At 40.3% G+C, this 16,936-nt stretch overlaps 1 protein-coding gene across 1 annotated transcript in view; it reads right to left on the bottom strand.

Moving 5' to 3' along the window:
* MCEE (methylmalonyl-CoA epimerase) overlaps positions 1-16,936 on the bottom strand; it is a 345,696-nt gene that overhangs the window by 196,060 nt on the left and 132,700 nt on the right. Inside the window, exon 2 of the mRNA XM_044078548.1 lies at positions 11,047-11,387. Coding sequence (XP_043934483.1) covers positions 11,047-11,387 — 341 coding nt within the window. The remainder of the gene's footprint in view (positions 1-11,046; positions 11,388-16,936) is intronic.

The raw sequence follows: 16,936 nt of genomic DNA, 5'->3' as shown, positions 1-16,936 counted from the left end.
CGACTTGAGATGTACCTTCCTGGACTATATGAAGAGATTCATGACTGAACTCTCAGATTATGTCTCAGGCAGATATGACCCTAGCCCTACGCAGCATTCACCCTTCACCCAGAATGATGCCACAATATAAATAAAAATGATTAACATCAACAATTGGCTTGGCTTCTGGTGTCATCCCAGGGGGATCCAGTATTTATCAGCCTGGGAAGACATGGTCGACAGGCCACACTGCTTTGCCAGAGATGGTCTGCACCTGTCTCCCCCAGGCTTTTGGATACTGGCTAAAGTGCTTGCCTCCCCCAGAGCACCTTTTTTAGGCACTGTCAATACGACAAAACTTCTGACAGCAAAATCCAGTCAAGACAAACTCAAGATTCTGTTGCTTAATGCTAGGAATCTAAACACAAAGTACATTCCTAGAAGCATTCCTCACCTTGGAAACTACTGATGTCTGTGCAGTCACTGAAACATGGTTCAAGGTGGCAGAGAGTACCCCAGCTGTGCAAGGCTACAATGCATTCTGCATGTTCAGACCTCAGAATGAGCATGAAAGACCCAAAGGTGAAGGTGTATCCATCTTCATTAAAGCCAAGTACACCTCAAGACTGGTCAAACAGTATGACTCTCTCGAACTACTCCATGCCCAATTAACTATAGGCAAAACACCCTACCACATCATTGCTACCTACAGGTCCCCCTCCATGAACCAAGAAGAGTACAATGGCTACCTGGGCTTACTGGTGACACTCGCCATACAGCACAACACCTTAATCATGGGAGATTTCAATTATCCTTCCATTGACAGGGTAAAATACACAAGCTCAAACATGCTCGCCTAGAGGTTGCTGGACTTTTTCAATGCAAATGCTCTGGAACAGACAGTATGCACCCCCATAAGGGGCTCTAATGTCCTTGACACATTACTCACCAACATGGCTGGTCACTGCACTGCCCCTGTGTGATACCCTCCCTGGTAAGGTCAGATCATAAATCAGTCACATTCAAAGTAGCTGTTGGACCCCACACACCCAAAGGAGCAAAAAAATTAAGGAACTTCTCCAAAGCAAACTACAGCCTACTAAGTGCCGGTATAAAAAGTTTTATACCCCCTGCAATCACGTGCAATAACAACTCCTATGCAGAAATGTACACAGATGCCCTGTATAATCATCTTAGCAAATGTATTGACTTGGCTGTATCTGACCAGATAAAAAACAGGCCCTTCCCAAAAAAACAAGCCACCTTGGTGAACAGCTAGTATAAACAGATTTTATAACAAAAGGAAGAAAATGATGTTCAAGAACAAGAGGCAGCTACCCTTGCAGATGAAAAATTCCCTCCACAGATAAAACAAGCAAATCAGAAGTCTTGTAAAGTCTTCTAAACCCAACTATGAAGCTGAACTATCATCTCTAGCCAAGGACAATCATAAGGCATTCTTTACCTACATCTGGAATCTAAAAGGGAGTGCCCAGCTATGTGCTGAATTAGTAGGAATGTGTCACTGCCTTCTAAATAATTTTTTCTTCTATTATTGCTTTGTCTGTTTTTTTTAATTTATCTCTCATTATTACTAAGTTGCTATGTAAACAACTGTATTGTCTGTAAAGTGTAATGCATCTGTAGTTGCAACTATCTGTTTTTGTGGAGCTTTTCTCCCCGGGCTTCTACTGAAAATGGACATATATCCAGTTAGACTAGCCCAGTCAACAAATGTAAAATAAAAATAAATTAAATAAATAAAAATAGTAGATAGTATCACTCACACTGTACCAGAGGAAATTACCAACCTGCTAGCTGACAGATTCTGTGCAAACTTCATCCCCCCATCCACACCAGCCATATCACAAAGCATTCCTGTCACCAGTTCTCTACCTAGTATCTCTAGAGATCAAGTCATATCTGTGCTCTCCAAGGCAAAAAAACATGTCCGCAAAGGGACCAGATATCATCCCAGGCTGCTTACTAAGCAATCTAAAACAAGACCTAGTTGACCCACTTGCCATTCTCTTTAACCATAGCCTGAGAACTGGCTTTGTACCAGGAGAATTGAAAACAGCAACAGTAATCCCCTGTGTAAAGGGGGGCCATCAACCGACACTGAGAACTATAGACCCATAGGTCTAACCAGCCTCATCTGCAAGGCCATGGAAAGAATCATTGTGGACCTTATCAACAAGGACATAGGTGACCTTCAAACTCTAGACCCAACCCAGTTTGGCTTAGTTAAGGGTAGATTATGCTTACTGAACCTGGTAGACTTCTTGGAGAAAGTCAGCACAACATTGGATGAGGGTAAGACAGTGCACATCACCTATACGGATCTAGCCAAAGCCTTTGACACAATCCCCCACTCAGGTATCATTGAAAACCTCTCCCAACTAGGTGTTAACCCTTACATCACTAGATGGGTAGCTAATTGGCTCACCAACAGAAAACATACTGTAAAGTTGGCGACTCCACCTCTGCCATTAGACCCATCACCAGTGGTGTACTACAAGGATCTGTACTGGGCCCTTTACTATTTGGAATCTATTTCTCTGAAGTCCAGGCTAAATAGACAGCCTTTGACTTACGAAGTTCGCTGATGATTGTAAACTACGTGCAATCATCGAGTTCCCCAATGATGTTAACATATTGCAGGAGGGGTTAACATAAACAAATGACTGGTGCCAAAGTCACAGTCTAAAACAAAAAGCAAAAAAGTGCACTATTAGCCCATTTGGCAAAGTGTAAATCCCCACTAATTATAATATTGATAGCACCCCTCTAACTTAAAACCCAGTGGTGTGAGATCTGGGACACAGGTCCACAGCAATCTGAACTTTGACCACCAGGTTTCCACAGTGGTAAGGAAAGCCTTCTACACTGCTCATCTCATTAGTAAAGGCATTGCATCCAGGTCTAAGGATGTTATAACTCCCTATTAGTGGACCCTAATCAGACCATTAATAGAGTACAATGCTCCCTTCTGCATGTATCTCACCAGACACCTTCAGAACTGGAGAGACCACAGAAGTTTCTCATTGAGATGATACAGGGTCGCCAAACCATGACCTACGTGGATAGACTGAAAGCCCTGTCACTATACTCTATCATATAGGCTACTGAGAGGTGACTTGTGCCTAGCCTACAGGGCAGTCTCTGACTTTGACCTGATGGAAATGCTCCACATCAGCAAATCAAACGGCAATAGAGTCACTCGTTTTAGGGATCTCAACCTTGCCAGAGACATTAGCAGAGCATGATGGACAGAGGTATGTCTCCCAGAGGTTGCCACTGCTCTGAAATAAACTTCCAATTCATGTGAAGCAAAGCTCTTCAATGACCATCTTCAAGTGCAACCTGGACAAATGGATGGGTGATGGCAAATTCACCCCAGGGGTAGCACCCAAGTCCCTCATGGAAAGGGGATGTCACTGCTGATCTGAAAAGTACATCCATCTAACCAAGGACAATTGGGGCAACCCGGGATTAACATGGCTAGGCTTGTAAAGGTTTTAGGGTCTCTAGCCTAGTATATGAACCTATTAATCTATAAGATTCAATCGTTACTTTGTTTGTTTCTAGATTTTAAATTCTCTTACACAAAATTTGTATTTATAGTAGTCGTAAACTCTTAGGCACCCACTGAACTCTCTACTACCAAGTACACAGCAAAACAATTTTGTAGCAGGTACTGTAGATAAGCTTCCCTTGGACCACTAGTCAAATCCCTGTTTTTTTTTTAATCCTGCCCACCCAAAACCTCAGCACTAAAGGAAAGCCTCAAAGTAAGCTCATTCACAAAGTTCCCAGGAGAAGAACTTACACATCAAAAGGAACTGATAAACCTTCACAATGAAGCATTTTTTTTTTACTTCTCAGCAACCTGGTCTGTAGTACAAAGTTTTGGTTCCTAAACAAGGCTACTGAGCAATCTTGCAATGAATTCTAAAATGGATACAAAGTTAGATAGCAAATGGGCTCAGGCAGTGATTGCCAAAGTACTTAACTAAAACAAAGGTAATACCTGCTGGACAGTAGTCATGTTCCACTGATTTTCATGGCCTCTTGGCTGGCCCAAACCATTTAAATTGTCATTAATGACACTGCTTATGGACTACAAGGCAGTATATCTGCAAACGATGCAAAACACTGCAACAGACCAGATAAAGTACAGTTTTGTACCTACCATAAATGTAGATATTCGAGTGTTCACCCTGCTGCAGTCATCACACTTGGGTTATCCTGCCATCAGGCGATCCCGCAGTCAGCCCGAATTCCAAAGTCTTGGTCTGGCGTCGGTTGCTGTCGCTTCTTCCCTGACGTCAGTGCACCAGGGGTATAGAAGAGGCATCAGACACCATTTTCTTCAGTTTTTCTTGCCCCAGATGTCAGGTGCCCCCATTAGGTAGGCAAAAAAAAAAAAAAAAAATATATATATATATATATATATATATATATACATACATGTACATACATGTACAAATAGCTATATAAAAATAAAACAAAACCCTTAGGCACAAGCAAATACACCACAAAGATAGTATAGGATAGAGTGGTAGAGATAAGTTCAGCTAGTTCAGAGGGGATGGAGGGAGGGTAACCTGGACTGCAGCAGGGTGAACACTCGAACATCTACATTTATGGTAGGTACAAAACTGTACTATGTTCATTGTGTTACCCTGCTGCAGTCATCACACTTGGGTTGAATCCCAAAGCTAAGGATGGGAGGTGGAGTCAGACAGGGTTAGAAGGAGCTAGTAAGCCCTGCAAAACTGCAGTGGCAAAACCAGCTCTAGTCTTAGAGTATAGAGGTACGTGATAGTGTTTGGTGAAGGTGTGCACTGAACTCCAAGTAGCAGCTTCCAGAATATCCTTGGTTGGCACTCCCGTGAGAAAGGCTGCTGATGTAGCTGTAGCCCTGGTGGAGTGGGACCTAATGTTAGCAGGTACTGGTTTCCCATGATGTATGTAGCAAAAACGTATGCAATGCCCTATCCATTTTGAAATGGTCTGTTTTAAGATAGCTTTTCCTTGTGATCCTGTAGCACAGGCTACAAAAAGCTGGTCAGTTTTTCTGAAAGCCTTAGTTTTATTCAAGTAGTAACGTAATTGCCTGTGAATGTCCAAAGAGTGCAGGAGTGTTTCTCCTTTGTTCTGGGGATTTGGGAAGAAGGTGGGCAAGTGAATGGTTTGGTTTAGGGCCACACTGGATACCACCTTTGGCATAAAGGAAGGATTAGTTTGTAGAGAGACTCTGTCTTGATGAAAAATGATGAAAGGTTCCACTGACATTAGTGCCTGTAGCTCTGAGACTCTTCTAGCTGAGGTTATTGTTAGTAGTACGGCAGTTTTCCATGAAAGAAATTTTAAGTCAGCTGAAAAAGCTGATTCAAAGGGCAGCAGTGTAAGCTTTTCCAGAACAAAGTTGAGATCCCAAGTAGGTGTTGGAACTCTCCTTGGCAGTCTTAAGTTCTTAGCCCCTCTGAGGAACTGTCTTAGGAGTGGATGTGAGAATAAAGGAGGATCCGTGCTGTAATGTGCTGAAATTGCTGAGGCGAGGATCTTAATAGATGAAAAGGAAAGTCCTTTGTGTAACATCTCAGTTAGATATTGTAGAATCTGAGGGATGTTTGAATCAAGGGGGTTTAGGCCTTTAGCCTGGTTCCAGGCGCAAAATCTTTTCCATTTGTCTGAATAGGTTTTCCTGGTGCTGGGCCTCCTGGCCTCCAGAATGACATCCATAACAGCTTTGGATAAAGGTGTTGGCTGGTTGTTTAGGTAATTTGCCATGCAGCCAGGTTTAAAGTCTTGAACTGGCTGTGTAGAATCTGATGGTCTCGCTGGGTGAGCAGGTGAGGAATTTGTGGCAAAATCCATGGTGGGCCGTGGGCCACGTTCCTTAAAATTGAGTACCAATGCTGGCGTGGCCAGTCTGGTGCAACGAGTATCATTTGTGGCCTCTCTAATCTGACTTTCAGCAGTACCTTTGCTAGAAGAGGTAGTGGAGGGAAGGCATACACTGTTAATGTTTTCCAACTGAATGAGAGGGCGCCCACTTTCCAAGCTAGTGGATGGAAGGTCCTTGTGCAAAATTTTTGAAGCTGGTGGTTGTGGGGGCTTGCAAACAGATCTATGTCTGGGCGTCCCCATTTTTGAGCTATCATTGCAAATACTTGTGGATCTAGTTTCCATTCGTGTGGATCCATGATGTTTCTGCTTAGGTCGTCTGCCAATGTGTTTTTCTTTCCTGGCAGGAATTGTGCTTGTAATTGAACCTGGTAAGACAGTGCAGTGTTCCACAAGGTCAGTGCTTGCCTGCATAGAGGGTAGGAATGTGTGCCCCCTTACTTGTTTATGTACCACATGACTGTGGTATTGTCCGTCTTTATTATTAGTTGTCCTGGGTGTAGAAGGTCCTTGAAAGCTGTTAGGGCATTCTGTACTGCTAACATTTCTTTTTGATTGATATGCAGATGCCTCTGATCTGTTGTCCATTTGCCCTGAATGCATTGCCCTGCCATGTGTGCTCCCCAGGCATAGTCCGATGCATCTGTTGTCATAGTTTGCCTGGCTGTGGGTAAGGTGAAAGGCTGACCCTTGTTGAGGTGACATGCCTGTGCCCACCATAGAAACTCCTGTCGAAGGCAGGGAATGAGTGGTATCATTGTTTCCAAGCTGTGGCTGTACTGAGTCCATACACTTTTCAGGTACCATTGTAATTTCCTCATATGCAGTTTTGCAAATGGTATTAGTAGTATGCAAGATGCCATGAATCCCAAGGCCTGCAGAAGTTTTCTTGCAGGGAGTTGGGTCTTTGTTGCCATTATTTTGAAATATTGAAACAGCTGACGTTGCTCGTCTGGCGTGAGATAAGCCATCTAGGCCGTTGTATTCAAGCTGGCACCCAGGAATATTATGTTTTGTGAGGGCACTAGTTTTGATTTCTTTTCATTTACTGTGTACCCTAGGCAACTTAGAAGGTGTTTGACAAATGCCAGATGCTTTAAAACAATGTCCTTGCTTTCTGCTTGAATAAGGCAGTCGTCCAGGTATGGGTATATTTGAATTCCTCTTTGTCTGCAGTATGCAATTACTGGTGCCAGGCATTTTGTGAAGACCCTGGGCGCAGTAGATAAGCCAAAGGGCAGTGCAGAGAACTGATAATGCGTTGAACCTGCAATGAAGCGGAGGTATCTTCTGCAATTTTGTCTGATAGGGATATGCAGGTATGCCTCCTTGAGGTCCAAAGTGACTAGCCAAGCATTCTTGCCCAGCATGGGAAGAAGCTGCTGTAGTGTTAGCATCTTGAATTTTGGTACTTGCAGATAGGTGTTCAGAACTGAAAGATCCAGAATGAGTCTCCATGCTTTGTCCTTTCTTGGGACTAGGAAGAGTCTTCAGTAAAATCCTTGTCCTTGCTCCTGTGCAGATACCTGTTGAATGGCTCTCATGTTCATGAGAGCTGTAATTTGTTTTTGTGCCTCTGCCCATTGATTTGGTGGCAGGTTTGGCATTCCTTTGATCCTTGGTAAGGTATGAAAGTGGAATCTGTATCCTTGAGAGACAATGTTTAGAACCCATTTGTCTTTTGTGATGATGTGCCAGTTGTCTGCAAAAAATGCTAGTTTTCCTCCCAAGGGAGTTGCCAGGAGAGATTTGCTTGGCAGTTTGAGGATAGAGTCATTGTGTTTGTCTTCTGCTAGCTTGGGGCCCGTCTTCTCCTCCTCACTGGGTAACGGAACCCCATTGGCGAGGTTTGTAAGGGCCCTGTGACTGACCTCTGCCCCTTGGGCATCTGTATTTGCCTGAAGCTGGAAAGGACCAGTTTTTTGTTGGCCAATTTCTGCTGAAACGAGGGGGTTGTACCTGCAAAAAATCCTTGACCGTTTGCATAGACTTTGCCTTATCCTCCATTTTCTTTAAAACCTCTTCTGCATTGTAAAGGATGTTTGCCCACCTGTTCAGCTGCATGCAACAGATCCTGCATTTCCTTGAATTCAGGCTGTTCTGAATGTGTGCTCATTTTTTGTTTTAACTGAGACATTAGGAATTGTTGATATTTCAACATGTGAAACTGGCAATTTAATGCTCTCATAGCCAGAGTAGCTGAGGTTTATATTTTCTTTCCCCATCTATCTAGGGCTCTGGAATCCCTTTCAGAGGGCACAGGGTTTTTAGCCATAGAAGCTTTTGCTCCCTTAGGACCCTGGGAAATTGTTTCTGGGTCAGCTACAGGGCTTTTATAAAGGAATTTGTGTGAGTCAGGTACTCTGCAGTATCTGTCTGGTTTGGCTAAAGCAGGAGGAAGAGAGTCTGGATTTAAACTAGACTCCAAGTAAACATCATCCACAATATCTAGAACAGGAGGGATAGCAAGAGGTCTGTGCTGGGGTAGTAAAAGGAACTCTCGGAGCCTTTTCTTAGAATCTGAGTAATCCTGGCCTTCCCAGTGGAAATGTTCCCTCATGGTATGTAAGGTTTCCACAAAGGAGTAGTCTTCAAGGGGAGATGCTGAGGGAATAGAGTCTTCAGCATCAGAATCTTCATAAGGTGGAAAAGTGTAATCCTGTTCCTCAGAAGAATCTGAGGAGAGAGAAACCTGGTCAGAGGATGCATAATCCTCCTCTTGTCTTGGTCTTTTATCAGGAGGGGGATGGGAACCCCTGATAAGGGTAATCAAATCTTCAGCCATCTTAAGCATCTGTTTCTTAGGCATGGGTCCTTGAACTGTAGACTGATGTACAGTTTTAAGTTTAGCATAAGATTTAATGGTGAGTGTAGTCAGTCTGAAGACACCTTCTGCAACCAAAGGTGTTTCCGTTGCACCGGTGTCTAGTTCTGCTCCGGTGTTGGTAGATGGCTGCGTCGGCCTAGTAGGCTCCGCTTGGGAATCCGCAGCTGTCTGGGGTTCCAGTTCTGCGGTCGTCAGGGGCTGCGTAGGCACCTCACTGAAAACCGGAGAACCGGCGACAGGCCCAGCTGAGGCCTCGGTGTCTGGCTTATTCCTAGGCTGCCTGTCCTTATCCTTGCGTTTTTTATGAATGGCGGTCGTCGGCTGCTCCAAAGGCATGATATAATTAAATTTCCTACCAAAGTAATGCCATGCGAAGTCAAAACGGCATTTGATAGTTCGTTTATTAAACCTAGCGCAAAACCGACAACCTGTGACGTCGTGGTCTGGGCCTAGGCAAGGAATACAATAGGAATGGAAGTCTTTATGAGGTATTTGCTTCCCACAAGAAATGCAATTGTTAACTTTTTCTGACATCGGACTGAGGCAAGAAAATGTTCCCCAACGGGGTACTTAGCTTTATTGAAGACTTCGGACTGAAATTCAAATCGAAAATCTCAGGTGTCGGCCGACCGGCACTTGCGAACTGCTTCTGCTTCGGGCACCGCGCGGCAAGAAAGACTGAAGAAAATGGCGTCGGATGCCTCTTATATACCCCTGGCGCACTGACGTCAGGGAAGAAGCGACAGCAACCGACGCCAGACCAAGACTTTGGAATTTGGGCCGACTGCGGGACCGCCTGATGGCAGGATAACCCAAGTGTGATGACTGCAGCAGGGTAACACGATGAACATCCAAGAAGATCTTATAGAATGACAGACAGCAAAATAAAATGGAAAAATTACTGCAAGACTAGAATTTGAAGTTTGAAGCACAACCACAACATCTGGTGTCTAAGTATTAAATAAGAAGTTAGGTACAATTTCCACTTGTTTGCAACACAGAGTTTTTAACATTCCAAATGTCAAATACCTTTCCCCAAATATTTCTTGTTCACTCATGCTCCCACTTTATATGTACTATAATGAAGGAGTACTAGAAACTTGGACTCACAAGTGCTGATCCTGTGACCTTCTTCTTTATTATTATTTTATTACTTCTTTTACCTCAGTTTCTTAAGGGTTCTTTTGTTAAGAGCCTTTGCAAAAGTCTCATTTGTAATGCTATACTATCAAGCACCATGTTATGGTTCTTCAACTTACCACCACTCTATAATGACTTATGCATTACTCTGTTACAGTTGTTAGAGTACCAACAGGAATAGGAACTTTACTCAGGAATGCAGCCTTATTAGCCAGAGAACCAACAGACTTTACTATGGTTCAAACAGGGTTGGAAGATTCTAGAGAAATAGGACCAGTGCAATCACTTGTTAGGTCACCCAGCAGGGTTTTTCCCCATTAATTAACTTAAATTTATTTTCATTTAATATTTTTCATTGAAGACCCGTGTTCAAAACTAATTTAGAGACGGAGTACAATTAACAAACTTAGCATTTAAACCAAAAACAAGAGAACACTAATGATATCAAAGGTCTTTTAGCAGTCATGAAAGAAACCAACCACCGACTGACACTGCCTTTGTCAGACTTATGGATACTCTAAATGTCACCAATTTCACAGATTTCTGCCTATTAACAGACCCTTGTACTTTTGCAGCTGCTCTGCTCTCAGAAAAGAATAACTATTACCAGACAATAGATCTTTCCATCACCCCTCCACAATCTGGACTCGGGTACCTCTCAAGTCTTCTGATACTAAATTACTGAAGTCATCACTTTTAAAATCTAGATATTGCACTAAGACCCATCATGCAATTCCTCACAGGTAGAATAGCAGACTCCCTAACTCTGAACACGGACCGCAATCTACACAAACAGGAGTTCACAGCATCAGTGTGATTACCTGCAAGACTGCATTTTAGTCATATTCCACTGACTTATGAAGGCTCACGTATATATACACAAGTACATGATGCTTGCTACCACCCACTATATTCTTCTAGTGCACAAGAATCCACTTTTCGGCAGTTTACTGCTTTTCAAATATGCAGCTATTTGGATATTTCTGTGTTATTCTGATGATCTAGCTTTGGTTTAAAATGTAGTTCAATAGATGGATGAACATTTGCAATCAGTGCCTCATTAAAAACTTTTCTTTCCTTAAAAACAATTTTATGCATAAATGTAAATGCATCTTGTTAACAACATGCAACAAAGCATTTCTGTCCCACATACCAGCAAAACATTGAAACTAAAGAAGCAGTACCTCAATGCAGATGTGATGCATTCCTCCAGCTTTGTTCTTCTGTAGGAAGCCTGAAATTGGACTCTTCTCCCCCAAGGGGTGCAGCAGCTCTAGTTTGGTATTCTCTAGTTGTACAAAGACTGTGTAAACACCGTGCTCTGGCAAAGGAACAGTTTCACTGACCTGGGCTCCCAGCACATCTCTGTAAAAGGACTGCGCTTTTGCCAGATCTGGCACTGCAATTGCCACATGATTCAGTCGGCCAAGCTTCCATAGATGTTCTGATACATTCTGCATCAGTGTCCGTGACATTGGTAGGTTTCGTAAAACTGTAGCAGATACTTTAAACCAAGTGAAAAGTCCTGAAAGACATTGTTCATAAGCGTATTTTAGGTCAAGATCTGTGAAATGCTAGTCCAGTAACAATGTAAAAAAAAAAATCTGATTTAACCAGCAATAAGAGCTGAGTGCTATACTTGGGATACCATGCTGGAAGAAACAAAGAAGGCAAAGACTTAACAGCTGCAATGAAAAACACTGCATGGATAATGTAATTACACTAAGATACTATGGCAAAGTTGTACTCTAGAGAGAGTCTCCTGCTACTACTCACTATATTGCTAAATACAACAAAAGTAAATGGAAGTATAATTGTGTGAACTCATCGTAACAGCACATGACTAACAGCATTCCTGTCTTTATGGTAATTCAAAAATACAGGTATTAGTGGCGTAAAGGGTACACGCCAGCTGGGTCCTCTTACTGACCGTCTTGCAATATCCACCACTAACTGTAGAAGGACTGAGTCCTGAAGTGAGGGATTCTACTCGGTTATTTAAGTAGTGCCAAAGGACTAACATCCAGCTGAACTCCTGAGCCTTCCCTTCAACTGCCCAGAATTTCACAAAATGCCTACATTTCTCCGATGTTTTTTCAGTCCCTCATAAAATTTGTAGATTTCTGGCAAATCACTGTAGACTGCACATTGTGACAGACATTTGAGTTTCAGAACAGAAGCTGTTTAAAATAACAGCTAATGCAAAACCTGATATTATAGCAACTTTCTAAGTTTATAAGAGCATTTAAAAAAAAAAAATCTGCCTATTTTTGGGCTTTTACCCCCGCATTATTTTTGGCTTTGCCCTTGACTTCTGCCCTAAGAGGTTGAGAGATACGTTTCTGAATGCTGTCCTTTGTTTTGAAGAGTTAAGCGTTTCTGAATTTCTCTCACAGTGATATGCAGAAACCTAATATTTTAAAACATTTATGAGTTTTGAGCAATACAGTCATTAAAACTGTCTGGCATGACACAGTATTGAGGGTTACAGCTTTCTATGAGAAATATGAAATATCACATAAGTATTTATTAGAAAGGAATCATCTCAAAATCTTGCTTAATTTTAGCATTGCAAACATAGAAAGTTGCATTTATACTGTGTTAAGAAGAATGCTTGCCAATTCCTAGTACTTGATACATCCATGAAACTATAAAAAGAACTTGCTGGTAACATACTGTATATAATGAAACAATTATGTGCTTGTGCTTGAGGGTGTCAATAACATTTTTAAATCCTTGCACATTTTTATGCAAGCCTTATAACAGGTCTATATTAGTTCATCAGATTTTATTTTCAGCGAACACCTCTTCATCAACCAGTATTCAGTGAAAATCACTTCCGTGACTTGCTGAATTTTCCAAGGACAATGAAGTAGTTGTCCAACTACAAAATGTTGCCCTATTCCCCACTGTAGCGCGATCTCGGAGTTGGTATATATAATTGGGAGGGATGAAGCTCCCCACTTGGGTGGGTTTGATTTAGTTAGTTGTGGATCCGTTATGCTGTGGGGCAACTGTTTCATTGCCTTTGGAAAATTCAGAAAATCGCGGAAATGATTTGCACTGAATATGGGTCGACGAAGATGTGTTCGCTGAAAATAAATTTTGGCGAACTAATATAAACCCCTTAAAACTATTGACATCCCTTCAGCATAAATAGACTGCGTTACAGAGGTAGCGTTGTTGCCTCACAGCAAGAGGTTGTCCTGTTCGATTCTAGACTGGAGTGCGGGGAGTGCCTTCTGTGTGGAGTTTGCATGTCCTCCCCGTGGTTGGGTGGGCGTTCGAAAGACATGCGTAAATAGGCATGCCTTCATTGAAGGTTGAACTTCGAGCTGGCACCTCGGCATTCGTGAAAGTCTACTGCCAATCATTAGCGGACCGGAGGTCCGCTGTGGCGACCCCTAACCGGGAAAAGCCGAAAGACAAACAAACAAACAAAAAGAAAAGAACAGAACATTGAACTTATGCTGTCTTGGAGCAGTTGTTGACATCTAACAACTTTCCCTATAACATATATGTGTGTGTACATGATAGTATGCAGGTCCTCCAGTGGCCTTGAATTGTTCAAACTGTATACAAGTTTTTCAAGTTACTTTCAACCCATTCTACTATATACTGCTTCCAGTGTATTATTTGTATTCTGTGTTTAACCTACTTTATATATTTAAGTTGAGTAAAACTGGTCCATTGAGATGATTGCTCTACCCTGGTAAACAAATTCAAATACATACATTTTTTACATTTTTAAATACATAAATAATGTGTGTAGAGAGCACTTGGTGTTTTAGGCTGTATTTCAAATACTGTGACTCTTTTGGTTTTGTTTTACTTCTGGCAAAATTTTTTCACTTTTCCACTTAATATTTTGAAAAAGAACTAATGCTTCTTTACTATCTTGCTGCAGGGACAGCAAGCTGTGCAGGACAGATAGATCAGTGGTCATTACCCCCAGCAACGGCCCACAGCTCATCCTGAGACACTCAGAGTGACAAACCCCTAAGAGTGGCAGAATCTTCAGGGATATTCTTTTTTTTTTTCTCATATTTTTTTATTGATTTTCAAGAGTATAATTACAATTTTTAACAAGAAAAAACAACGTAATATCAAATTTTTACAAAAAACTATACACAAAGTCCAAAATAGATACCAAATCTTCAATAACATTACATTTTGTCTAAGTTTTTTAAGCTTTATCCAGGCAATTTGTTTATGAGTCATGTTTGAGGAGTGTAACATAGCTGTTTGTAATTCCCTAATACAAATAATCTTAGTAAAAGATATAAATTCCTTAAATGAGAGGTTATTTTTACATTTCCAATTTCTAGTAATAGTTTTTCTTGCTATAGCAAGTAAAGTCCAAAGGAGGTTCATTTGATTCAGTGGAACATACCTTGGCATTGGTGCATTAAAAAGTATCATAGAATCAGAGATCTCGCATCTGTCCGACCACAAAGCTTTAATAAAATTTTTAAACTCCATCCAAAATGTGGTTATTGCTCTGCATTCTAAAAACATATGTGCCCAGTCGGCATCTATTAGCTCCTCGCATCTCCAACATCTATTAAAATCTTTCTTGCTTATTCTAGAGGCTTTTTTTGGTGTAATAAAACTTCTATGAATGAATTTCCATGTAAAAATTTTCCAATATGTGGAAGAAGAGGTATGGTAAACAGATATGATAATTAAAGTTTTATCATTTATATGTATTTGGGAGTTGTTGAAATTGTTGATATATTTCCATAAATTGTCGTCTAATATTATTAGATCTGATCTAAGAATGTTGTAAAATCTTGACAATGAGATACCATTATTATAGCCTATATTGGTGAAGTCAAAGAGGATGGATAATTTTTTGGGGAGGTCTGTTATAGCAGGAAAATGATGTCTTTTAAATTCCGTTAAAATATATTCTCTGAAGATTTGAATATTTAACCAGTTATTTTGGTAGATATTACACCTGGATAAAAGGTAGGTAGTATCATGAATATTATTAGTTCCTAAAAACTGATGCCAGAATAATAACCCATTTTCTTCCATAGTTTTTATTTTCATCATGTTAAAGGAATCAAAGCATCCCTTGGTTAAGATTATTAGAAACATTAGAATGGACAAATTGTTGTTCAAAAGGTTCTTATTCATTACTTTTTTTAAATTTTGCAAGATTTTTATTTTTATTTTATTTATTTATTTATTTTATTTTACATTTGTTGACCGGGCTAGTCTAGCTGGATACATGTCCATTTTCAGTAGAGGCCCGGGGAGAAAAGCTCCACAACATCAGAGGTAGTTACACATAACATTCAAGGATAAAGTTATAGTTATCACATTAAAAGAGAAATCAGACATAGATGTTATACAATTGTTTAAAAGAAGTACAATACTTAGAATGAACTAGCATTAGAATTAGTCGAGACCTTAGGTTTGTGGGTTAGGTAGGGACTTTAGTGGGCCAGGAGAGTTTTAGTATTAGTCAGGATTAGAGCAAGGGCATAGCCATTGGGACTTTAATAGGTCTTTGAGGTGTTTTTTGAATTGGTGAAGAGAGGTCATGTGTCTTAGGTTATTTGGCAGGGCATTCCAGGATTTGCCAATGGAATTTGCATAGAGTGCTTCGCCTCCCAAGTTGTTAGACTTGATGGTTTGAACTAGTAGGCTTTTGGATGACCTAAGGGATGTAAGGTTGGAGTAAGGGGTGAGTATTTTGTTCAGTGAGGGAGTTTTTTCTGGATGATTAATTATTTTAAATGCCTCAGTGAGTTGGTTGAGTTTGAGAGTGTTGGAGAGTTCTAACCATTCCAGGGTCCTTAGATTTTGGCAGTGATGGGTCCGATAGGGCATCCCTGTTATAAATCTGGCTATGTGGTTATAGGTAGTAGACAGTTTGTGGAGTTCCTTCTTGTTGAGGAAGGAGAATACAGGAGAAGCATAGAGGTGTGTGGACAGATGGTGGGTCCTAGCAATAGTTAGTTTGGTGTGCGGAGTTAAGAAAGTTTTTATTCTATACAAAGACCCGAGTTTTTTGTTTACAGACTTAATGGTCAGACTGACATGTGTATCAAATTTGAGTTTGTTATCTATGGTCACCCCAAGAAGTTTGGTGTGGGAGACGGGTTCGATTATGATTCCATTGTTGGAGGACACGCAGAAGGTTGGGGTAATAGTATTAGGTGGTTCTTTTCCTTGGGAGGTATTTAATTATAGGAATAAGATGTGATTTTTCCTGCTCATTGTTGAAGAAGAATTCTTTAATAACTATAAATAGCTTAATATTTTCAGAACAATATATGTTTTTGAAAAACTTGTCAAAATTACTTAATAGTATTGTTTTGTGTAAATTTTTCCAATTTGAATGGTATTTTGGACTTAACCACAGACTTGTTATATTAAGAATAATGGCATCAGCATAAAGCTCAAAATTTGGAAAAGCAATCCCTCCTTCAATCCAGTTTTTATAGTGCCAATCATATTTAATCATTGGTTTTTGAGGATACCATAGAAATTGAATTAATATAGTGTTTATGTGTTTAAGTTGTTTTCTAAAAGGAGGAGCCAATAATGTTTGAAGATAAAAAAGAATTTTTGGTAATAGATTCATTTTTATCAGAGATAATCTTTCTTCTATAGTAAAGAACATTTTCTTCCATCTATTAATGTATTCTGTGATTTTATTTAATAAAATTTTATAATTTATATTTAGTGTCCTTCCATTTAGACAGAATATGAACCCCTAGATATTTCAATTTATCATTGGTCCAGTTAAAGTTATTGTAATTAGATAGAGTGTTATTCAATTTTTTATTGATGAGAATAATTTCTGTTTTGTTTTGGTTAAATCTAAGGTTTGAGATTTCCTCAAAGAGTTTTAATGATCTGATAATGTGATCAATAGATGAATCAATATTTCCAATAGTTAATAAGATATCATCTGCAAAGAGTAAAATTTTAGAAGAATAGTTCTCATTAACATCAAAATTTTTATGTTTATATTGTTTCTTATAAAATTAGCAAATGGTTCTACTGGTAATGCAAATAGTAGTGGGGATAAAGGGGAACCTTGTCTAGTGCCTTTTA

Source organism: Protopterus annectens, chromosome 7.part1 (genome assembly GCF_019279795.1).
Source record: "Protopterus annectens isolate FY-2018-M chromosome 7.part1, PAN1.0, whole genome shotgun sequence".
In the NCBI taxonomy this organism is placed as follows: domain Eukaryota; kingdom Metazoa; phylum Chordata; order Ceratodontiformes; family Protopteridae; genus Protopterus; species Protopterus annectens.
This window is presented reverse-complemented; position numbering and strand designations above follow the sequence as displayed.